The sequence below is a fragment of the Odocoileus virginianus genome, chromosome 26, assembly GCF_023699985.2.
Source record: "Odocoileus virginianus isolate 20LAN1187 ecotype Illinois chromosome 26, Ovbor_1.2, whole genome shotgun sequence".
Taxonomy (NCBI): domain Eukaryota; kingdom Metazoa; phylum Chordata; class Mammalia; order Artiodactyla; family Cervidae; genus Odocoileus; species Odocoileus virginianus.
Window position 1 is genome coordinate 46,630,068 of NC_069699.1, and position 24,351 is coordinate 46,654,418.

Here is a 24,351-nt window from a genome sequence, read left to right on the forward strand (position 1 = left end):
ATATCCCCCAGTGCTTCTGCTGCTGCCAGGCACATAGTTTACACTAATAAATATTTGAGTGAACAAATGAATCCATTACCAAAATTTCAAGTGCAACATTTGCAGCAGAAAGAAGCAGAGATGCTTCAGCAATTCGAGAGATATTTGGTCCCTGACTCATCAGTCAAATGGTGGTATACCTATGTATCCAATTAACATAACTTGCCCACTGGCATTCTTTATAGATAGTTTAAGGGAACTGATTTTTAAAGTCACATATACAGATTGAAAAACTAGACCATAACGAGGCAGAGGAAGATATTAGTTATGGAAAACCAAACTTATACTCTGCTCTTTCTGGGTAAGAAGAAATCTTTCAAGGATAAGTAGAAGGATGGCAAAAGAGATTTCAAACCAGAAGCTTCAGATACACTAGGAAATCTTTTTCCTGGAAAAACATGTTTTAACTAAGGCTTATCCTTCAACTTCAAGGACATTAAGTGACTGACACTGGAAACTCTTTGGGTAATTAAAAACAAGGCTCACTTTGGCAGCACATATACTAAAATTGGGACAATAAAGATTAGCATGGCCCTTGCACAAGGATGACACACAAATCTGTGAAGCGTTCCATATTTAAAAGAAGAAAAAAAAACCCCAAACAGCCCAGGAGAATAGATGGAAAGGTAGAAATCACTGGATTTCAGAATGGATAACTTTTCTTTCTCTCTCTTCTCCTGGCTCTATCTTCCTATCTATCTACCTCCCTACCTGCTTCCCTATCTATTCTCTACCTTTTGTTCCAGCTGCTATAACAAAATGCCACAGAATGGTTAAGTTGTAAACAACAGAAAACTTTTTTCTTACTGTTGTGGAGGCTGGGAAGTCCAGGATCAAGGTTCCAGCAGGTTTGGGTGACAGCCCTCTTCTAGGCTGCAAAATTCTTGTATCTTCATATGGTGACTTCTGTGGAATTTCTTTTATAAGAGCACTAATCCCATTATGACAGCTGATAGCTCCACCTTCATGGCCTAATTACTTCCCAAAGTCTTCACCTAGCAATACTATCACCTTTGGTGTTTAGGTGATAGTGGTGGTGGTGGGGAACACAAGCATTCAGACCATAGTACTGCCTACACACATAGATTTTTCTACATTTTCATATGTATGTATGTATCTATATGTAGCATCCAACAGGATGACACCAAGTTAGAAGGAAAACTTAGTCTGACTAGTTCAGGAAAAGCTTGGACCAGCTTCCAAAAAGTGTTTTGACCTACTCAACGAAGGTTGGACAGAGTAATGATACATACCACAGATGCATTTGTGACTATCAGACCAGAAGAGGTCTTGGAGTACATCTGTCTAGGGCTGAAAGATTCAAATGGCCCTTCTTCTAAAATGCTGCCCTAGTGGTAGCAAGCCCAGAACTAGGGGCTCTTGATCCTGAAGCCAATGTACTCCTGTTTGTCTTCTTTTTCGAAGGGGTCAAAAGATTAAGAGAAAGGGTTTATTCTTGGACACAGCATGGCAAACTATTTAAATTCACATTTACTGTTGCTAGAAATGTTTATTCCTTGGTATACTCCTCCCTGCTCATCCTGTCCAAAAATGCCAATACCCCTACTCAGTTTTTTTGTGTGTTTTTTATTTTAAATAGAACCCTCCTTGGTTCTCCCTTATGTATGTAGACTGTTGTTTGACCAAAGGTTGGCAAAAACCACAAGCCCTGGGCCAATTCTGGCTTGTGACCTGTTTTTGTAAATAAAGTTTTATTGGACCACAGCCAGAATCACTTGTTTATGTATTGCCTGTGGCTGCTTTCTTACTATAGTAGAGCTGAGTTAGTTGAAATAGAAATCCTATGACCTATAATATAAAGACTAAAACACGGACTCTCTGGCTTGTTACAGAGAAGTTTACAAACCCCTACCTTATACAATCAAGATGTTCCTTCAAACATGCAATTCTCTTCCTAAGAAACATTCTTCCCCTGAGATAGCTGAGAAGTGCAATTCTTAGTACCATATGCTCCCTTGAGAAATTATTTCTAAGTTTTAATAGGTTTGCAAGATATAGTAGTCCTTTTAACTACAAAGAATTTTTCAAAAAACCCTTTCCTTTGGAAGCAAATTCTGTGAAATGGTATGAGTGATGTGGTGGGCAATAAAGAAAGATTTGAAAGAGGGCAGACACTTCTTTGGAGAATCCTAACCATGGAGGGAAGGAGAAGCTGGGGCAGTGGCTGGAGAGAAGTGGCATAATTTCTATTATGTTGGCATAACAACTGCTATTATGCCAGCTTGCTGTGGTGATCACAATGTGTGAAGCACTGAACACCCAGCAGACACTCAGAAAAAGAGGTGTCACAACACTTCCTCCCCCGACCACCAACAAAGTCAGACGAGCACTTCTAAAGGTCTAATGAGTAATAAACCTACATATGGAAATAGGTTCAGCCTTAGCAGTTACAATAATGAGATGCTGTTTTCATTAATTAGATTAGATCTGACAGTATTCACACAAGCCAGTTTTCAAAGGTCCCTGCAACCAGTCCTCGCACACTGACAGTAGGCAGTGTTCCAGGGCTCACTAAAGCCCTTGCTGCCATTTCAGCATCACCTCAAATGGGCTCACATCAAGGGATTCTCTCCCTCCTACCATTAGCCCCAACCCCCACCCATCTCTGGGAGAAAAATTTAACCACCCTCCCCCCAAAAAAAAAAATCACATTGAAAAAAAGTTTATTTAAAAAAGTTCTAGCAGCAAGAACAGTAACAAAACAAAAAGAGAGACGGACAAACAAAACAAGAAAGAGGTTGTGTCCCATGGGACTTGTCTCCACTTTTTAATCGAGTTCTTTATACCGAGCAAACATGACTCTTCGCACAGCATCTCGGTAAGTCTCATTGGACTGTCTCTTGCTGGTTCTTCCTGGAGCTCCCACATTGGGACCCCTCATCCGACTTTCAGTCTGTAGAACAAAGACAAACATTGAAGTGGGCTCTGTAAATTAATTAGCTTCAGGGCTGGCCTTTAACATTTCTGGACTAGTAAGGAGAGCAAGATACAGGAGAATTTTTAAAGAATGCTTAATTAATAAACACTCAAGATGAATAAGAAGGATGGTGACACCATGACTTCAGGATTCAACACCAGAAATATGAGAAGCCAACCTCTTATACTCGACATTTTCAAACGGGGACTAAGACAACACAAAATGGGCACTATTCCCATGTATCACCTTTTCTGTTTTCTTTTCCTGAAAATAAGGGGTGAGGCCCTTCATGAGAACCAGGACTAACATCATGCTTCTCAAATTTTAGCCATCAAAAACCTCTGATGACAATTCCTCTCTGAGATGCCTTTGTACCTTTTATTACTGGTTCCCTGGTTCTTTTCACCAAATTATTCTTCACTCTCAAACGGCCTAATTCCCACACTGCCCCATGTCTTACTCTTTGTAACAGTAAAATGAGCCCCATTCCAACTTCTCTCTCTGCTTCCCATCACCAATCAAACTGCAAAGAGCCTAGCATGCCTAGCTATAACTTAGTAATCAAGACTGACAGGTGAAAAAAAAAAAAAGACTGACAGGCTTCTCAGCTCTCAAGTTCTTTACCAGTGGTGAAGAAAGCCCATCTAATAGGCTGGGACATAGTTGTGGGCCACAGAATGAGAGGAAGCTAAGTATACGCCAGGTTCATGACACCACTAACAAGATGGAAACCATTTCACCTCCTCCGCCGAACCCAATCCTGGATGGCCATATCCGAGGCCTGCCCCCTTCCTCCAGCCAGTGGCCTGTTGGACATAGCCTCCTTTGCTGCTACTGTCGACGCCTTCTTTACCAACAGGCTTACGATCGCTGCAAAAGAAGCATACATACTAAGACACCAGTGATATGCTTGTGAGCCCAATAAAAACTTCTGTCCTCTTGATTCAGATATGCCTCCTCTTAAGAATATTAAACAGTTAAAAAAAAAAAGAGTATTACACAGTCTCTTTCAGTGCCTGCTCTCTATGAAACCAGCTTTGTCCTGGGGATACAGAAACTAAGACCTGACCCTGTTCATGGGGAAGGATGTAAGATGCATAGTATGTTAACAGATGCTTATAGCACATTGAAGAGCTCAGCCATGGATGTGGCAGCAGTAGATATCTATTATGGAAATAAAAAATCACAAATGAGGAATTCTAACAAAAGGGTATACCTGAAATGGTTCTCGATGAACAATGAGCTTGTGAGCTAGAAAAAGCATGGGAGGAAAGGAGGACACAAGCATGGAGAAGTGAAAGAATACAATCTGTCCGTAAGAGGAGTGGTAGGAGTTGACCAAAGGTTGCTTGAGCCAGACTATGAAAAGCCATGAACATCATGCTAAGTCATGACCTTTTCCCCCAGAGGCATATTCTATCCTGGCTACTAGTTCTTTCACTTACCAATGAAGAGACCTGCTCAAACTTCACTAGATCAACACCCTACTTAAAATCATTCCATAACCTCCTAGTGCCCTAAGACAAAACCTTAGTAAGATGTTCAAAGACCATGAACTTCATGAACTGGACTGAGACAGCTTCATCTCCTTGTCACTCAACCACATTTTCCCAGTATCCAGCCCATCAGGCTATGTACAACTTCTCAAATGCATCACGACCTCTCTCTCTCTTTCATCCATGAAACATGCAGTTCCCTGCAACTGAAATGCCCTCCCCTTCCTCACCGGATTTCTGTGTCTGCCCTATGAGACAAAGTATCACCGAAGCCTTCCTTATTCTGTGTTCAGACAGCCAAAGATAATATTTATCTTATCCCCCTGAATATTCCTTGCACTCGGTGCAGTATCTGTACACAGTGGGCTTTCAGAAAATTTTATAACTCTGGACTCAAAACTTGGGAGCTCTCTGACCATAAACAAGCATAAGAAGCTACAGATTATATATCACCAAAAAACCACTTATTCAGCACTTATGTGGCAACCCATTCCAGTTTTCTTGTCTGGATAATTCCATAGACAGAGGAATCTGACTGGCTACAGTCCATGGGGTTGCAAAGAGTCGGACATGACTGAGCGACTAACACACATACACGTGAGAATGGAGGTTCCCTGTAGAAAAAGTCCAAGAGTGTGACATTCTTATCAGGTTAATAAAGAGAAACAGCATTACTGATTAGAAGAGAAAGGGTCCCCAACTACAGCCACTCCAGCCCTGTTTTTGAGCAGCTAAGCAGCCAATGATTCTTTCTTTTTTTTTTTAAAGTGCATGAAAAGTATTTTTATTCTAAAAATGTAATTCCGAGACTGACATAGCACGAGTATTTCTCCAGTTAAATCTGGAAGCTTGAAAGGGAAAGAAAAGAAAAGAAAGTGAAGTCGCTCAGTCATGTCCAACTCTTTGCGACCCCATGGACTATAGCCTACCAGGTCCCTCTGTCCATGGGATTTTCCAGGCAAGAATACTGGAGTGGGTTGCCATTTCCTTCTCCAGCCAATGATTCTTTCATGCAAACATATATACTGCCTGTGTTAAGACAGGTGGTCAAAAGGCTGGGGTGAACATCATGCTCAAGAATTCAGACAGAACCTGCTCCCGATAACCTCACTCTCTGAGATTACAAAAAGGCTGCAAGTCAGAGAAAGAGATCATTAGGCCTTGAGGTGTAGGCTGAGTAAAGAGTTTCTAGTTTACCTGTCAGTTTCCCTGGAGTATTTAATGCGTTTCCTTTCTGGAGAATCCAAAGACTGGAGCTTTTCCCTGCGATCATTTCCTCTTTCTTTAAACCTTCCCTGTTGGTAAGGAGAAGAACAGGTCTGAGATTACCATCTGAGGGGGTAGGGGAGTGGGAAAGCTTCACTTTATTCTGGGTATTTCTTATAACGAGAAGGGAATTCAACTGGTAACTCCTGGAATCTCTCACTTTAAACATTCGTGAGAAAGTAGTGGCTTCTCTTAACTGGTAAATTTGGGAAGAATAGGTTATCTTTCCCTCTTCTGAGGAAAAGATAGCCTCCATAGATGGATTCTTAACAATCACATAAGACCCGTCATAGGCCGGTAAAGCCTGTAGTTGCCTAAGTGAGTCCACCTAATTGTGTGGTCTAAATAGGAAGTCCGTTAGGCTCTCAGACTAAGCTACTTCCTCCAACTTGGCTTTGAACCGTAAAAGATGCTATTTCAGCAGCTCGAGCCAACCTTCCTTCATTGATTTTAAAAGCTGGGCAAGAAAGAGGAGTGTTATTTGACCTACCCAGAGACCCTAATGTTACTTTTGAAAAACCAATTTTATTAAAGTACAACTTATAAATAAAAAATCCAACCACTTTAATGTAGTTTGACGAGTTTTGAGAAATGTACATACCATCTTTTGGGGCTTCTTCGTTCTTTAAGTCAGCACAGCCTGCATGTGTTACACCAGAAAACTAAAAGAGCTGGGGTCAAGGGACTAACATGCCACCAAATCTTACCTCCCGTTCTCTCCTCTCCAGATAGGCTAACTCCTGCTCAGACTGTTTTATCTTCCGGTGGATTTCCAGGTTTTGCTGAGAAGAGAAGAAGCTCTTTGAGTGTAGGTCTACAAAAGGAGTGGTCCGAGCAATGCCTCTAGGCCTTTTCTGATAGCTGTGTTAGGACTGTGGCTCCTTTTGCTGGCCAACTCTCCTAAGTGATCACTGTATTACACAAGTAGCAACCCCTAAATCTTGCATTAACCTCACCAATGGGAAGCCATGTTCTTACACATAGATTAGTTCTATACTGTGGCACAAGGCAGAATTTTATCCTACTTCTCCCCGAAATGTAGAAGACACCACTGAAGAAAACCAGATACCCACATGCTCTGTCTACCACCACCACCACCAGCCATCCTCAGACTCTACTCACTCTTTCAAGCCCAGAGAGAAACCTGAAAAGGAACTCCAAGGACACAAAACAACAGGCTGCTCTGAGAGTCCCGTTCTCCTTGAGGGTACCCCACTCCTCATGCATGGCTTCACTACACAATGCCCTCTGGAATACATGAGAAACTTAAGGTGCCTACATGAAGATACGGCAGAATGTGAGTCACCTTTCAAGAAAACTGCACCCTGTCAGAGCTAGATGGAAACAGATAAAGCCACCAAGTATCAGAGAAGTAAAGGGCTTTATCTGAAGACCAACTGTGAGGTTAATAGTAGAGCTAAGATGAGAAACCCAGCAAGTGAGTGTCCTTTTCCATGACCCCTGCTCCTCCTGACTTCAGCACAGCCTCCATCCTTGATGCCTCAACTCCAGCCAATCTGCTTGCCTTGTGTCTACACACTGAATTTTCCTGAAGCTGGGCACAGTCTTAATGCAGAGCGACTCATGAACAAAAAGGTGGAAAAACAACTCATTTTTCAGTTAGACTGATTTAATTACAGAAGCTGGGGAAGAGACAGGGTGAGAAGGACAGCATAAGCCTCTTTATTTACTGTAATGCTCAACAATGACAGTCAAAGTTCAGGTCAGGGCCTGTTCCCTAATACCTTGTGCAGATCTGAAAGCTGCTGGTGTTTGATTAAAACTTCTTTGTTGGGGAACTGCCTTCTGCAGAGCAGGCAAGCCAGTTTATTCCAGTCAGTGAGTTTGTCTTCTTCATTCTCCTTCTTGGTTAGCTCCTCCCGCTGGGGGGGCTGTGCTGTGCGGGGCTGTGGAGGAGGGGTCTGCTCCTCCTCCTCTTCCTCCTCATAGTCACTGTCTCCTCCATATTCACCCAGGAGGCCGATCAGAGGGTTTACTACCTTAGGCTAGAAGGAGAAGGCCAGGGATTAATACAACCTCAACCTGTATTTGGGGCCTGTTTTCTAGATATTCTGATATGGGCATCTCATTTCTTCTCTTTTGGTTTGGATAATGAACTGGGTTCAAAACAGGCCCATTGACCACACTGCTCATTTTCCAGATGGAAGCAACATGGCTTGAGCTTGATTTTTCTCCTTGTCCACTGAGATAATCCAGAAAGGTTCCCTTAGAAGTGATGCTAGCAACAGAAGAGTGATGAGAAGGAAGAGAAATGGAAACTCACATAGCCCTCAAAGAAAGAGTTTAAAAGTTACAAGTTACTTTTAAAGAGGCAGAGATAGCAGCCATTTCCAAGTTATTGTAACCCATGGAGAAAAGACAACTTTCATCCAGGCCACAGAAACCCCTTATAGCAAGAGAGATTTAGGAGATGGACTAAAACTAACTGAAGGATAAACACCCAGGTAAACAGATCCAGCTCCTGAATAAGGTAAAGACAAAGGCATGGTTAGGATAGATATTACAGTGAACTGAATCAACGATGTAGAGCAGCAAAAAGTATTTATCATGAGTTTATAGAAAATGTTAAAAATGATGCATGATCATTGGCATAGCATCAAAATAACTTTTGATTACCTCGAGACTATCACTTTTAAGGCATCTAAAAAAGGGTACCAATGTTAGCCTTGTTCACTCTGACAGGCAAACGATAAAAATGATGTATGCATGCACTTGACATTTAAGATGTTTTCATGCAGCATCAAAAAGTAGAAAAATTAGGGCCAGGAAAATATGTTTCCTTGGTCATTTAGAAGAAAAGAATTAACAAAATCAAGATTCTAACTTAAAAATGGCTGGCATTCTCTGGTCTGGTAGAAACGGCACAAGGTAGAGAGAAAAAGGACAGATAATGGCCTCTGAGTACCAAGGAACATTCCTATTAACAGACAGGAAAATTTACCTCATTTTTATACTCAAGAGGAATCCCTGACTATGAGACACAGAGAACTACAGGACCAATACCGAAGTGAGTCATCAACCTTTGAATTTTCTTTCCCATTCGCAGTCAGCCCCAGCCCTAGCCCAGCACATCAGCTTAGCCTTACTGGTGGAGGACTCTCTTCCTTCTTTACAGTGGGAGGCAGAGGCTTCTTAAATACATCTTCTGGGGGAGCTGTCCCCTCGCTGGCATTTTCCTGAAACTGATCAAAATCCCAGGTAATTTTTATATGATACTCATAAAAGCTAGGTTTAGAGTTCACCTGTTGAAATGAGTCTGATTTTCCAAACCTCTTAATTTGTGAAATATCTGTGATATTACAATAGTGATTCCAAAATAAAAAAAGCTTTAAACACATCCCATTTAGTATATATTGAGTGATTACTATATGTCAGGCACCAGATGGTGCATTTATATACATTATCTCCTTCAGCCTTTACTACAATTCTATCTAGAAAAATGTATAGTGTGTACTGTGGTGAAAAGGAAGCAGGATTCACAAGACCTCTTACCCTCGTGACTCCTCGGTCTTTTTTATCCTTGCTATCTCTTTTAGACGTTTCCTTCTTGCTACTTGACTTTCCTTGACTACTGGGTTTCTTCTCTTTGATATCTTCTTCCTCAGGGGACCCAGGATCCTGGGGTACATAGACTTCTTGCTGCAAAACAGTTAAGTCTGTAAAACATTTCACCTTCCCAGAAATTCCAGGTCTAAAGAGCACAGCTCTCTTCTGAGGGAAAGAAACAGCTTTCTCCCTCTTGCCTAAGAGAAGAACATAACAAACAACCTAAAAACCCACTCCAGGGGTCAAGAAATAGCCAGACCACTCAGTGTCCATTTTTCCCAAGAGCAGCACTGTTCTCGCCTATAATGTCACAAGGCATTGATTTTCTATATACACAACAGTTAACAGTAAAATCCACCAATTATAACTCACTATAAAACCTGGACATTTAAAAATACCAAAAAAACCACAAAAACAAAACACCAAAATAAGGACTTCCCTTGTGGTCCAGTAGTTAAGAACCTGCCTGCCAATGTAGGGGACAAGGGTTCAATTCTTGGCTTAAGAAGATTCCCACATGCTGCGGAGCAACTAAATCCATGCGCCACAACTACTAAGCCCATGATCTACAGCCTGTGAGCCGCAACTGCTGAAGCCCCATGCCTAGAGCCTACGCTCGGCAACAAGAGAAGCCGCTGCAATGAGAGAAGCCCACTTGCTGCAATAAAGTGTAGTCCCCACCCACCACAACTAGAGAAAAGCCCGCGCAACAACAAAGACCCAGCACAGTCAAAAATAAATAAATAAATCTTTAAAAAATAAAAATAAATAAAAAAGAATCATTTACAAAATAACAAAGCCCCAAACTTACCTGTGTATTGGGGTCATAATAAGTTCCTGCCAAGGGGTCATAATAGTAGCCAGTAGCAGAATCATATATATAGCAGTCAGATGAAGCTAGAGGGAATAAAACCAGAGCCAGTGTTAGCCCCTGTCCAAAGAAGCCTTGCTGGGGACTTGTCAAGAACAATCTAAGAAGGAGGCTGGCCAACCAAAAACCTATAGATGAAGCTCTCTGAGTGAGCACCCCTTGTCTCTTGCCAACTTTGTGACCATCAAGATTTCAATTAATGGGCAATCAAACCAGAAAGAACAATAGAAATAAGACAAAGGTCACTCACACTGTTGTCCTTGTCGATTTACATCGGAAGACCAGTCTGAATTTCTGCCACCTCCCCGCCTATCTCGGAAATATTTTTTACCCTATCACAGAAAAACAAGTTAAAATTATGGACCTTCGGATAGCCATTTACCTTAACAATCACCCGTTAGAGAGAAGTGAAGATCACTTTTTCAGTCACTTGAGGATCTTAACAAAAAACCCCTCAACTGCTGGAGCCTACCTGATAGTAGTGCATATGGTCAGAATGGTCCCCAGAATCATTTCTGCAACAAACAACACAACAAGTCTTGAGCCTGCTATCGAAAGCCACTTGAGGGGTGCCCACCCCAACAGATCTGCTGAGAAATTCTATTCCCCCGGTGGCACGGAAAGGAATCAACCCAGACAGCAGCAGGTCTGGTGATGCAGACTCCTGAAGGGAGAAACAGCGGGACTCCTGTATAACTATCTGCTGGAGGAAAACAGCAATTGAGTTGAGGGTAGCAGAACAGAGCTGCCCCCTCCCCGTATGCCTGCCTCTCTGATGCAGCTACTTCCCAGTTACCACTTCTGGGTCAAGATGAGTGAAGGAGTAAAAAATAAGATCTCCCAGCACTATGGGGGTATGAACAAAATCAAGACAGTATTTTCTTAGGATTCCAGGGAGCAAGGATATATTGCAATTTTTTTTTTGCACACCCAAGGCTATACCATCACCTGGGGCCCGAAGATACCAGACAGTTAAGAGGGGAAAAAACTAAAGTACTCAGTACTACTATTTAAAAGGAAAAAAAAAAAAAAATCTAGAGAAAGAACAAGGCAAGCTACAGAAAAAGAAAATATATACGTGTATCTGAAGCAACTCACACTGGGAAAGCATGCTTTACCATCTGTATCTCCAGTCAGAGGTAAGAGCTGCCTCCCAAACATCTGAGTGGGGTAACACAGAGGAGTCCCATCCCTCTGCTTTACCTTCGTTTTCCAGTGGCCAGGTTTACAGCTACCATTTTCCCAGCAATGCTAAATGGTGGATCAAGGTTCTGCAAGATCTTCACTACTCGAAGAGCTTCCTGGGGAAACAAAGACGCATTTGAACCCAAAGATAGAAAAGTACATGTCCTATGAAAGAAAACTGAACATGGATTTTCCTTCTCAAAAAACAAAAAAACTTAATTAAACATTATGTCCTGATCATAATTATAATACTAAGAGCACGCTGGCAAAAATAAGCAAGTCTTAATGAAGTGTTGATCAGAATAATGGTCAACGTAGGTATCAGTTCTTAGCATCAATTTCAAAAGTTCAAATCCTCTTCTTTTAGTCTGCAACTGTCACTGCAACAGATCCAGTTTACAAAGTCTCTTATGATTTTTGAGCGCAAAACATAATTTTCATTGCTACCCTTGCATTACTTACATGGAAAAGGGTCCCACAACTAGAAATTCAAGGCACAAGAATCTATTAAAGCAACACTCTGAGGAAAAAGGGCGAATGTTCTGTTACCATCAAACATAAAACTGTAATTGGTCAAAATGATTTTAAAAAAATTAGAAAATTCAACAAAATCTTGAAAAGGTTCAGTACTCAGATTTTCCAAGTGACTAAGCTGTCACTTTATTTTAACTGGAAACTGAAATGCCAACAGATAAAAATGGACCTGGAAAGCCACTCAGAGTTTCAACTTTCAGGGGCAGTCACTTCACCTGAATGAGCCAAAGGAAACAATTAAGAGGGCTTATGGTACCAAGTGGCACACAACAATTCTACGGATCAAGTCCTTCAAACCTTCTTGAGGTTTCCATAGCCAGCTGTTCCTAGGTCATCCGGGGGTGAAAGGAGAGGGTGAGGGGCCTGGGGGGTGGGGATGGGGGTGATGGACAACTGCAACTCACTGCATGGGAGTCCAGGTCAATAAAGCCATAGGTGTGGCCCATGTGGCCCGTTCTGTTCTTGATGATACGGATGTTGGCAGTAGTGAGGCGGACGTAGGGCTCCAGCACTTCCACTATCACCTCAGGTGGAGTGGAACGATAGATGCGTTTTAGCATGATTGCTGAACAAACCAAGCACAAATGGGAGAGGAGAAAGGAAAGAGAGAGAAAGGTTTACAATTTTGAAGTCTTCAGAGTTTGAGTGTATTTTTTTTTTAATATACTGCAGATGTTACCCTGCTCCACCAAGGGTGATTCTATAACAGAATGCTAGTCAAATACTTCACAGTTTTCTTCACAATACTTAGAAATCTAAAGTTATGCCTTGCTGCATTTGAATAGCAACTTGCTAGTTGGAGGATATAGATTCTGTCAGTGAGGCCTGCAAAAAACAACAGCGTCTACAATCAGGTTGAGCTGTTTCACTAGGGTGTAAGAAGTCACAGTACAGGTCATCTATGCGCCAACCGTAGTGGTCACAGACTGGTACATGCCCTGACAAACCACTTACTTTTGCTTTCCCCATCCTGGCGTGTGTCCCCAGACCACGGCTCCTTCTCTCGGTCTCTTCGGAAGGTGAGTCCTTCCCGGCGAGGAGGCAGATACCTTTCTGATTCTCTCTTTTGATGTCCCAAGCGTGGTTCTTGTCCTTCTTCCCTCTTCTTGGGTTCAGATTCCTTATCAGCTGACCTTGAGGGTTGGCTGGTTTGTTTTTCTGATAGTGCTGGTATGGATGTTTTCTGAGGCTGAGGGTAGGTTACTAATTCTTGCTTGGCTTCTGGCATTAGATGAACAGAAATAGAAAGAGACTCTCCAACAGGTTTTTTTTTTTTTTCCCCAACAGGGTTTAATCCCCCAAACACTACTCTTGTGATTCCTCCTTACCTGCCAACAAATACTCACACTAGAATGTTTTTATTTTTGGGTTTTTTTGGCCACACTGAACAACATGTGGGATCATATTTCCCTGACCAGGGATTGAACCTGTGCCCCTGGCAGTAGAAGTTCAGAGTCTTAACCACTATACTGCCAGGGAACTGGCTTATATCCTGCAAGCTGTATGGCTTGCAGGATCTTAGTTCCCTACCCACGGACTGAACCTGGACCATGACAGTAAAAGCGCCAAGTCTTAGCCACTGGTCCACCAGAGAATTTCCTGGACTATTTTTAAAGGTTAAAAAAAAACCCAAAAAACCTACAAAAAAGTTCTCTGACAAACTTTAAGCAGAAAAGTTTACAACATAGTAAACTGAACAGTTTACAGAAGAAACTAAGTATTTAAAAAATTTAATCTTAAGAGTGAGTTTTTTTATCACTTCCCCAACATTTTTCATGAGACCCTGGACTTTACTATTATAATCACTGATAAGAACAGATCTGAGGACAAGAAAATGGTCTTTCCAGGAGTTTGCTAGAAACATTTATGTCAAATGTGTTATGCCTAGGAGTCTTTCTTTCTCCAGCGTTATGGTACTAAAATAGCTGTTCAAATTCTGTAAGATTAGATACCCTAGTCTTCTGCGAAAGTAAGAAGAGACCTACCTGTACAAGGCTCATTTACATGCCAATAACTGTAACAAGTAAATGCCCTTCAAAATACAAATGATTCATTTCAAATCTCTTTCTATATCAGAATAATGTGTCCAGTTAACTGGGGGCATTTTTTTTTTTAACAATTCATTCATTCTTAAGGGAAGTCATGTGGCTCAAAGAGACATTCTGTGGGAGCAGTGTAGAGATTACTTAACAGTGGTGACAGGCGACTAGTGAATGTCTGCCACATATGTTTCTAGCTTAAAGCTGTTTCAGCCATCTTAGTGGTATGGTGCTCAAGGGTTTATATAAACCATTTATTCATTTGTTAGAACAGACTGAAAAGATGACTTTCTGGAGGGAAAACACAATTTTGCCTAACCTGAGTAATACAACAAGCTAAAAATCTCCCACTTGTCAAAAGGAAAGTTATTTACTCACCTTCCCACGTGACGGTTTGGTCTCTAGAGCATATACAGCCTCTCCGCAAAGATTTTTCAGAACACCTGCTTCATAGCCCTGCCTTGAGAGCAGAATCTCCACTACAGGCCAAAAGCCCACCTAAAAAATTCCTTGGAGGCACACTAAAGTCTAACCTTGGAACAAAGAGGTCTTTTATAAGACTACCAGGATCCCAGCACTGAACTGTATTTTACTGTCAGGTACTAGCTTTCCTTACAGGATAATATCAGAAAGAGGCACATTACAGTCATTGTTATGGGACTAATGTTACAGATGCCTTTGACAGACTCTTAAGGTTGTTTACCTAGAGGTTCTCAGGAGAAACTAACTTTAAAACCAAATCACTGAGAAGCTGGTAGTTTTATCACTCTATAAAAATAACATACCCTCAATCCTGATTTTGTCTTGTTTATACTTTTACTGTTACTTTAAGGAATGTTTTTGTGTTAAGATCCTCAAATGTTTAGAATGTAAATGAGAAAACAATAACAATAGCAAATTATCCCCAATAACTTCAAAGAAGTGGGGATGGAGGGGTCACATGGACGAATGCCATGTAGACTCTTCCTCAACCTAATATCCTTAAACTGTAACAATATTCTAAGTAACCATACTACTGACCTCTGGTCAGCTGCCCAGGCTAAGCAGCCCATAACCCATCTCCTGCTGTTGGCGGAACTCTGAGACCCAAACTATTTACTAACAGGTCACACGAAGTTAGCTATCACATTGCACTTTTAAGAGTTTTACAGATGAACTTGTATTTAGGGATGATCACTCTTTAAAGCCAAGGAAAGCAAGAAGTTTGTCATGTTCAGTGTACAAAATAATAACTACCACCTCCACCTCTACCAACACTCACCTTCCCTTGGGCACTTGCAGAATGAACATGAAGATCGGTGTCCACCAGTGCTGGCCTTACACTGCACAGGAAAAGAAAATAATTCAATGTGACCAAAAAAAAAAAATTCTTTTTAACCTTATATATAAATTTAACACAGTGACAACTGCCAAAAATGAAAGAAATACGCCATATCCCAAATTCCCGTAAAACCTAACCAGTCTGATATCCTCTACTCATCAGAGCTGGCACAGAATCCAGTGAGCTGCTGTCTGAAAGCTGCCTCTAACAGGGTATCTGGCTGGACCTTTGAGCAGCCCAAATGCCTTTGCTCTGGACAAAGATTTCTCCTGGAAGTAAACCTAACTAACGAAACTGGACTATTAAGTGGTTTATAGGAGATTCTGCCCTAAAGCTGTGACTACACAGCCTGCATCCCAAAATCTGATCCTGAATTGGTTATGATGGCCCGATTCAGGCTTGGCTGACAATTCAGTGATGAATTCTTTTCTCAAACACTAATTTTAAAAAGGGCATGGGAGGAGGAGGAAGAGCCATAGGTAGCGCCTCTGGTAGCTGTTCTGGGGATGTTAAAAGTGTTACAGAGCATTTACATTGTATTATCTACTATTCGTAATCTAGCGATGATTTAAAGTATATGAGGGAATGTGCCTAGGTTATATGCAAATACAAAATCATTTTATATAAGGGACTTGAGCATCTGTGGATTTTGATACCAAAATATAGGGGAATCTACTCCCTATAGATACTGTGGGAAGACTGTACAGCAGAGCTTTAAGTGGGGGAGTTATGATCCTAACCTAGGTAGCTATAGTTTAGACACCATCAAATTGATCAGTTTTAAGTGTTCAAGGATTTCTAGTACATCTATAATAAGATCATCACCAAAATTTAACTTTAGAACATTTTCTTCATCCCCCAAAGAAAAACCTAGTGCAGTCATCTTCCATTTTTACCTTCATTCCCACAGAATTGATCTTTTGTGTCTGGTATAGTATTTTTAAGTTCATTCATGCTGCAGCACTGATCAGTACTTCATTCCTTTTTATTGCCAAATAGTATTCCACTGTATGGTTATACTACATTTAGTTTATCCATTCGTCAGCTGATGGGCATTAAGGCTGTTTCCACTTTTTGGCTATTATGACTACTACTGCTATGAATTTTTTTTAGAAGTCAGTGCATTTCATACCAGGCCAAAGATCCCATATGCAGGACTGGCAGTTCAACCCTTCCAGACAAGCACAGAAATTACAAAATACCCCTGAAATAGCTAAAGGAGTGGCCTGATATTTTAGGGGACAATCTAACCAAGCCATTCTGCTCTTTCAAGCAACATCCTTGGCAACAGTTGTATAATTCTGACATCAGATACCAACATCTTTTTTTTTTTTTGCTGGTTAACAGAAAACAGAGTTCAAAAACTTCTCTTTAATGCTAGCACCCTCCAGCTCTAATTATAAAATAAACAATACATGTGCATTATAGCTAATAATGGAAAGAGATGGGGGGAAATCAATGAACACCCAGGATTGATCTCCTTTAGGATGGACTGGTTGGATCTCCTTGCAGTCCAAGGGACTCTCAAGAGTCTTTTCTAATACCACTAGTCATTAGGGAACTGCAAATCAGCATCACGATCATGAAGATGAAATACTATTTCACACCCACTCAGTTCAGTTCAGTTCATTCGCTCAGTCGTGTCTGACTCTTTGCGACCCCATGAATCGCAGCACGCCAGGCCTCCCTGTCCATCACAAACTCCCGGAGTTTACTCAAACACACGTCCATCGAGTCGGTGATGCCATCCAGCCATCTCATCCTCTGTCATCCCCTTCTTCTCCTGCCCCCAATCCCTCCCAGCATCAGGGTCTTTTCCAATGAGTCAACTCTTGGCAAGAGGGGGCCAAAGTACTGGAGTTTCAGCTTCAGCATCAGTCCTTCCAATGAACACCTAGGACTGATCTGCTTTAGGATGGACTGGTTGGATCTCCTTGCAGTCCAAGGGACTCTCAAGAGTCTTCTCCAACACCACAGTTCAAAAGCATCAATTCTTCGGCGCTCAGCTTTCTTCACAGTTCAACTCTCACACCCATACATGACCACTGGAAAAACCATAGCCTTGACCAGAGGGACTTTTGTTGGCAAAGTAATGTCTCTGCTTTTTAATATGCTATCTAGGTTGGTCATAACTTTCCTTCCAAGGAGTAAGTGTCTTTTAATTTCATGGCTGCAGTCACCATCTGCAGTGATTTTGGAGCCCAAAAAAATAAAGTCTGACACTGTTTCCCCGTCTATTTCCCATGAAGTGATGGGACCAGATGCCATGATCTTAGTTTTCTGAATGTTGAGCTTTAAGCCAATTTTTTCACTCTCCTCTTTCACTTTCATCAAGAGGCTTTTTAGTTCCTCTTCACTTTCTGCCATAAGGGTGGTGTCATCTGCATATCTGAGATTATTGATATTTCTCCCGGCAATCTTGATTCCAGCTTGTGCTTCATCTAGCCCAGCATTTCTCATGATGTACTCTGCATATAAGTTAAATAAGCAGGGTGACAATATACAGCCTTGACATACTCCTTTTCCTATTTGGAACCAGTCTGCTGTACCATGTCCAGTTCTAACTGTTACTTCCTGACCTGCATATAGGTTTCTCAAGAGGCAGGTCAGATGGTCTGGTATGCCCATCTCTTTCATAATTTTCCACAGTTTATTGTGATCCACATAGTCAAAGGCTTTGGCATAGTCAATAAAGCAGAAATAAATGTTTTTCTGGAACTCTCTTGCTTTTTCAATGATCCAGAGAATGTTGGCAATTTGATCTCTGGTTCCTCTGCCTTTTCTAAAACCAGCTTGAACATCTGGAAGTTCACAGTTCACGTATTGCTGAAGCCTGGCTTGGAGAATTGGTGGTTGTTAAATAGTTTGATGGCTACTACCAAAAAAAAAAAAAAAAGGGGGGGGGCGGGGGGGGGAGGGTGTTGGGGGGCAAGAAAATAACAAATGTTGGCAAGGATGTGCAAAAACTGGAACCCTTAAGACACTGTTGATGGGAATGTAAACTGTGCAGCTGCTTTCTGTGGAAAAGAGTTTAGTAGCTCCTCAAAGAGTTAAAACATGAAAGTACGATATGACCCAACAATTCTACTCTTGGGCATAAACCCAAAAGAAGTGAAAACAGGTTTGCAAACAAAAACTTGTACCTGAATATTCATGGTATTCTTATTGTCAATAGCCAAGAAATGGAAACAATGCAAATGTCCATTGCCTGATGAATAAACAAAATGTGGCATATCCATTTATTATTCAGCCATAAAAATAAATGAAATACTGATACATATTACAACATAGATGAACCCTGAAAACAATGTAAGTGAAAGAGGGCAGACAAAAGGTCAAATAATACATGGTTCTACTTACCTGAAATGCTAAAAATAGGCACATTCACAGAGATACAAACAGAACAGTGATTTCCAGAAACTGAATGAAAGGGCAATGGGGAATGACTGTTTAAAAGATACAGGATTTCCTTCAGGGTGAAGAAAAAGTTCTAGAAATTAGTGTTGGTGATTGCACTTCACTGTGAAAGTACTGAAGGCTACTGAATTACCTGCTTTAAAATGGTTAAAACAGCAAACTTTAATGTTATGTTTAGTTCATTACCATTTAAAAAATAATTAAATATCTTTCTAAATTGACAGCTCTTGGTGTATATCCATGAACTATGAATGCTTCGGATAATGATAACTATATCTATTCAAGTTGTATTTCAAAATGTCAAGCTAAAACCATTATTTAATTTTATCAACTTTTAGTGAATCTTGGTTCAGAGACTTTACAGACTTTTCAAACTTACTTTTGAAACTAAATAGTGTGATGAAAAATGATAAAATGTATGTTCACACTCATTTGCAATCAAACTGGACATCTAAAAAGAGTATAGCCTAAAATCTTTAAATATACCATTCAAGAAGATGAAGTTAAACAGAGGACAAATACTACGTTACCTGAAGTTCTATATCCTTGGAAACCCCTGAATATCTGAAAAAAATGTATACCTCTCATAGATCCAGCCTCTGTATATAGATTTTTTGAAATATTAATAAATACTCTTTAACTACTCCCAGGAAAGGTAACCGGGGATAGGCTTTAAATCAAGGGACTTTCTTTCAGTTCAAAATCAACAAAAACATGGCATATGTCCCTGGGAAAAGGTCTCCATCTACAGGTCTTGAATCCTCTATGGCCACAGGCAGTAGCTGGGATGACCTTGCCCTGACCGCCAGTTCATTTGAAGTGAACCAAGAAAGAAGAACTTTGCCCTTGGCAATGTATAATACACCACACAGCATTCCTGGAAACACGGAGGAACTGTGACACTGGATCCTTACTTCTAAACAGACGAATTCTGGACACTCACCCATTTGCAGTACCAGAAGTCCAGGCTTGGTACATACTCCAGCGTGACCTCTTTGTCATGGATCATTAGAGTTCCCTGTAAAGACAAAGACAGAGCCATCAACATTAACCCTCGGAGAAATGAAGAGACAGGAAGGCACAGAGAGCCTTTCCAGTCCCCAGCTGAAACATTTTACGAAGAGTGAGCTTATTATTCATGGACAAAAGTAAATGGCTGTTAAAAGCCACAGTCTTAGGGCAGTGTCTGCTGGCAGAGCAAGCTTAAGCTTAGGGAAAGGGAGTGGGAAAAGGCGAGATCAGTCTTTGGCCTTGGCTCCGGTGGGTTGGGGGCGCTGTCTTTGGGCAGGTTAGGCCCAGTCTATTCCTCCAGAAGTCATATAATCCCAGCAAGTCCCCCACCTGGCTAGGGAGCTAGCACACTATCAAGAAGCAAACTCCTGCCTTCTCAGCACAGAGGCACAGGAGCCCTCCTAATTTCCTTCTTTGCCATGGCTAGCTCAAATCCCTGTGGTAAGGTAGTAAGGATTCTTCACTTTGGTGCCTGGAAACTTTTTTTTTTTTGGTGATACTGCTGCGTGGCAAAAGCACCAAAAGAAAGAGATACAACACTGAAGACAGGAAGGAAAGAGGACTGTGAAAGCTTCACAGCAGGTCACATCCTTAGAGCAGGAAACTGAGTGGTTGGTGGTGGCGGCGGCGGCGGCAGCGTCACTGCGGCGTGGACCCTTCGGAGTGAGCTGGCCGTGAGAAGTGAGGAGCAACCGCTGGCAAGTGAGCACTTTGGGAAAGTCTGGCACAGGAACAGGTGGGGAAAAGGGGTTCAACAAGCCTGCAGTTACAGAGCTCCTTTGCCTATTCATTTTGGACAAGACACGAATTCTTTCACACCAAGAAAAATGAAATAAATTTTGCTTAATAATAAACACTAGACAGCTGATAGGTGTTAGAGCAGAGGGGAAAAAAAATCTCTGCCTAATGACAAGGGACCCTCACCCACATTTGCAAGTGAACTAACCGAGGATGCGACTCTGGAACTAGCCCCTGCGCTGTGTTCATTCTCCGCCCTCTAGGGTCCTCTGTGTCTCCTCAGACAGGGCTCTGAGTTATACAAGGCATTTCTTTGCAATTGGACCTCAGTTTCTTGCTTGAATCCAAACATCTGTCAAATAATGCTTTACCTCTCTGCTTTTCACACCAAAAGAGTCAAGAGAAATACACAGAATAAAATTATTGTCTTGTCAAAACAAACAAACAAAAAAAACCTGCCCACCTACCTAGGTCTTAGAATCTGATCTCTGAGAAACTGTTTCATGGTTTGCTCTCAAGACCAAAGGATGATGATAACAAAAATTTGCTAACCAACTTGAAGTGCTCACACAGAGCCAAAAATTAAGTGTGTTGCTATATTCTTTAACCTCTAAATGATCCCATGATCATTCTCTCCACTTCACAGATGAGGAAACATGCTCAGAGAGGAAAGGTTACCTAGCTCGTCAAAGGCAGAGTCAGATTAACTTCTAGGGCTGTAGGTAAGTGGCTACAGGCTGCACTTGGCAACTCCTGCTCACTCTGAAGGTTAGGGTAAGCTGCCCTATCTAGGAGGAGCCAATCTAGGAAAGAGAGACCGCTGTGCAGACAGGGAGGATCAGGGATTATCACTCTGCCAAGCCTATCATATAGGAGGTTGGTCAAGATGGTATCCTTCCATTCAGAGGCAGTATGTCATTTAAGTCATTTAAGAGTATGGACTCTCGGTCAAGTTCCCTAAATTTGTATCCTGCCTCCACTCCATGACCTTCAGCAAAGGTCCTTAACTTCTCTGAGCTTCAGTTTCCTCTATTTGTAAAGTAGGAGTAACAGTATGTGTACTTTATAAGGTGGTTATGAAGATGAATTAATTCATGGCAAGTGCTTAGCATGGGATATAGTTAGGCTTAATAAGTGTATTTCTCACTTGTTTGTCAGGGGTTAATATTTCACACCCCATTTCAATCTATTGAAAGACTAAGCTTTTATAAGGGCAGGGTCACTGCCTATCAGAACCTATATTTTTATGACAGCCTTTAGTGTAAGTTTTCAATTGCTGGACCATATCTGATCAACCAGGCTAAATCTTGCTGGTCTTTTGTTATCAGTAGTCAGCCCACTACTTAGTACAGAAAAGGAACTTAATAAGCATTTATGGAATGAAAAAAAAGACTTGAATGCATCCAACTATGCCTGGAAGACTGGAGTGGTCAGCACACAGTAGCTCTGGAGGAAGGTTCTGCTGTCATAGTGCACATCTACACACCCGTCCATAAAGCATGTGGGATGCTATTTGAATAGTGAACGTGCCAGCAGAACAAGGCACTACTGTGCATGCGGTCAGTTGCAAACTCTGATTTCACCACTTGGAGGCATCAGTAGATTCAGGAATTCCTAAGGCAAGGAGCACATTCTACTTCTCAGATAACAAACGCGGATGGATGTTCCAGGAGCCTCTGAGGACTTTCTGTCAAGGGTAGGGAACTACCCCTGCTAGGAGTACTCATAGGGGATCAACTGGAGATCACCTTCAGCTCATGTTACAAAGGTCATGTATAGTTTTGTTTTGGCTGCACTGCAGAGCTTATAGGATCCTAGTTCCCTGGCCAGGGATTAAACCTGTGCCCACTGCAATGGAAGCACAGAGTTCTAACCACTGGACCACCAGGGAATTCCCCATGCACCATCTCTTGTTTCTCAGGGTGCTCTATCTACAACTAAGATGGCCCTTTCTTTTCCACCTGCACATGGCTAGCTATAAGGCTACCAGAGACCACTGCTAAGGAATACAAAATGGTTGTGAAAGCCATCACTGTTGAAAAACAGCCAACTGTTTGAATAAGAATAAACAGACACGGAAAAAACTCGAATGGCTGACTTATGATCTGAGTCCCCAGTTGCTATCATACATCAGCGGCTCTGATATACCAAGCACAGGCGTGACACCTGCTGTACTCCTCCCATGCCTGTCAGGTCTTTTCTTCGGGTTTCATAGAGTCAAGATCTGCCAGTGTCTCCTAGGGAAACAACCTGTGGGGAGTTGGGTAGGATGATTTCATCACTGTTTGGTTGTCCACATTTCACTGTCTAATACCTACCATCTTCATTCACACTAGAAATTTTATTAATCATTTGAATTAGTGGGTTGTTTATTAAGGCCCCTGAAGCAACCCCATCCCCTGAAGCAACCCCATAAGACTGCAAGTCTGATTAACCACATCTGGCTCCTAAAGGTGTACCACCATATATTTGAAAGTAAAACCAAAGACATCCACCCCCTTTCTCAGTCGTTGGAGATTAGGCTTAAATTAGATTAAAACCTGCTTGAATACTCCTACGCCGAAAGCCCTCACTTGACAAAGTCACACAGATGCGTTCCTCAGTATATCTTAATGTGAAGCTGCAAGGACTGAGAGAGAATCAAACTTCTGAACAGCAAACCGAGTCCTTGCTCTCCACCGCAGGGACACGGGAGAGTACCATAATCTGTGCCTGAGGGCTGCTAAATTCAACATGCACATTTCCATCTCCCTTTTCATCTGCTGCTTTTGGAGACTTGATAACTCCATTTTGTGACCTGTGAAAAGAATTTGGGTCAGAGAATTGAGACTCTACCTTAAGTTTTAGCTGGTTTATAACCAAGCCCAAGGATCTTAAGGTACTAGGAGGTACAGGAGAAAATGGAAACGAAAGAACATTTCTGGCAGCAGCCCTGTGTCTTTGTTGAAGGTCTCCCACAAGCACAGTCACAGTTCTACTTTGTACTGAGAACACGGCTGCTGTGTGACATAACAGGTCATCCCATTGAAGAACGGAGAGAGACAGGCAGGATCAAAGGCAGGGGGAAAGTATGTGAGCCTTGTGAATACAACTTACACTGAAAAATCAGCAAGCCCTTTTTGTAGATTTGTGCTTCTTCCAAGCACACGATGGGAGAATCAGGTTACTGGTGGCTGAAAACTCGTACTATCAGAGATAGTAATCTTTATTCACAAAGCAATTATAGTTTACAAAGGCATTCTTCACGAACGTCATCTTGATTGATCCTTACAAACAGGGGATATATAAAATCTATTTCCACATGGGAAAGTATGACTGAGATACAGAGCATCCTGTTCAGGATTATAGAGCTAGTTAGCAATATACATGGGATCGAACAGCAGGTTTTCTCTTCATCTTGCTTTTCTTTGTTTTTAAACTTCCAGAGTGTCAGCTAACTCTTAACACTTCCCACACCACCGAGACGGCTTCTGAAGAAAAAGTGCATAAACTAGCATCTAAAGAAATTCACAGGCAATGGCACCATAGGAATTTTTAGAGAAACTGTCACAAAGATCCTGATAATGTTGCCGGTCCTCCAAACTGGCCAGCTCAAGGTATTCTTAATGTGCTTACAGCACCTACGATTACTTTAGGCGCTGTGTCTAAGAAAAAGATAGCTGCTAACTGGTACACTACAAGGAATTTCAATGACAATAATCAAATGGACCTGCAGAAAGAATAAATCAGGAGGAACAAAATAACAGGCTTAACACAGATGTACAGTTGTCTCTTGATAACCGTCGGAGACTGGTTCTGGGACCCCATGGATACCACAATCCAAGGATGCTGCAGTCTGGCACAAATGGTGTAGTAGAGCTGGCCCTCTGTGTCTATGGACACCAGACCTGTGCATGTGGAGGGCTGATCATATGTCATTCCCCTCAGTA

General features: G+C 41.7%; 1 protein-coding gene, 1 non-coding gene and 1 pseudogene across 9 annotated transcripts in view; 1 reads left to right on the plus strand and 2 right to left on the minus strand.

Moving 5' to 3' along the window:
- The first annotated feature begins 519 nt into the window (after nucleotides 1–519).
- On the plus strand, nucleotides 520–619 carry LOC139031358 (U6 spliceosomal RNA; annotated as a pseudogene).
- A 2,087-nt stretch (nucleotides 620–2,706) lies between these two features.
- The window catches only part of RBM6 (RNA binding motif protein 6), an 83,546-nt gene continuing 61,901 nt past the window's right edge, over nucleotides 2,707–24,351 (minus strand). For 6 of the 8 annotated variants that reach the window (XM_070456050.1, XM_070456051.1, XM_020915923.2 and 3 more), the window contains 15 exons: nucleotides 19,617–19,691; nucleotides 15,197–15,257; nucleotides 12,851–13,117; nucleotides 12,301–12,461; nucleotides 11,381–11,478; nucleotides 10,650–10,692; nucleotides 10,428–10,509; nucleotides 10,118–10,203; nucleotides 9,253–9,399; nucleotides 8,847–8,942; nucleotides 7,485–7,745; nucleotides 6,447–6,521; nucleotides 5,671–5,768; nucleotides 3,718–3,847; nucleotides 2,707–2,953 (listed from right to left, as the gene is read on the minus strand). In XM_070456050.1, coding sequence (XP_070312151.1) covers nucleotides 2,828–2,953; nucleotides 3,718–3,847; nucleotides 5,671–5,768; nucleotides 6,447–6,521; nucleotides 7,485–7,745; nucleotides 8,847–8,942; nucleotides 9,253–9,399; nucleotides 10,118–10,203; nucleotides 10,428–10,509; nucleotides 10,650–10,692; nucleotides 11,381–11,478; nucleotides 12,301–12,461; nucleotides 12,851–13,117; nucleotides 15,197–15,257; nucleotides 19,617–19,691 — 1,806 coding nt within the window. In that variant the 3' untranslated portion in view covers nucleotides 2,707–2,827. Of the gene's footprint in view, nucleotides 2,954–3,717; nucleotides 3,848–5,670; nucleotides 5,769–6,446; nucleotides 6,522–7,484; nucleotides 7,746–8,846; nucleotides 8,943–9,252; nucleotides 9,417–10,117; nucleotides 10,204–10,427; nucleotides 10,510–10,649; nucleotides 10,693–11,380; nucleotides 11,479–12,300; nucleotides 12,462–12,850; nucleotides 13,118–15,196; nucleotides 15,258–19,616; nucleotides 19,692–20,630; nucleotides 20,798–24,351 lie in introns of those variants that run through there. The other 2 variants (XM_020915921.2, XM_070456053.1) reach the window with 2 other exon arrangements.
- Nucleotides 22,241–22,313, minus strand: TRNAG-UCC (transfer RNA glycine (anticodon UCC)). The gene has a single exon. It is a non-coding gene; the product is annotated as a tRNA-Gly (tRNA).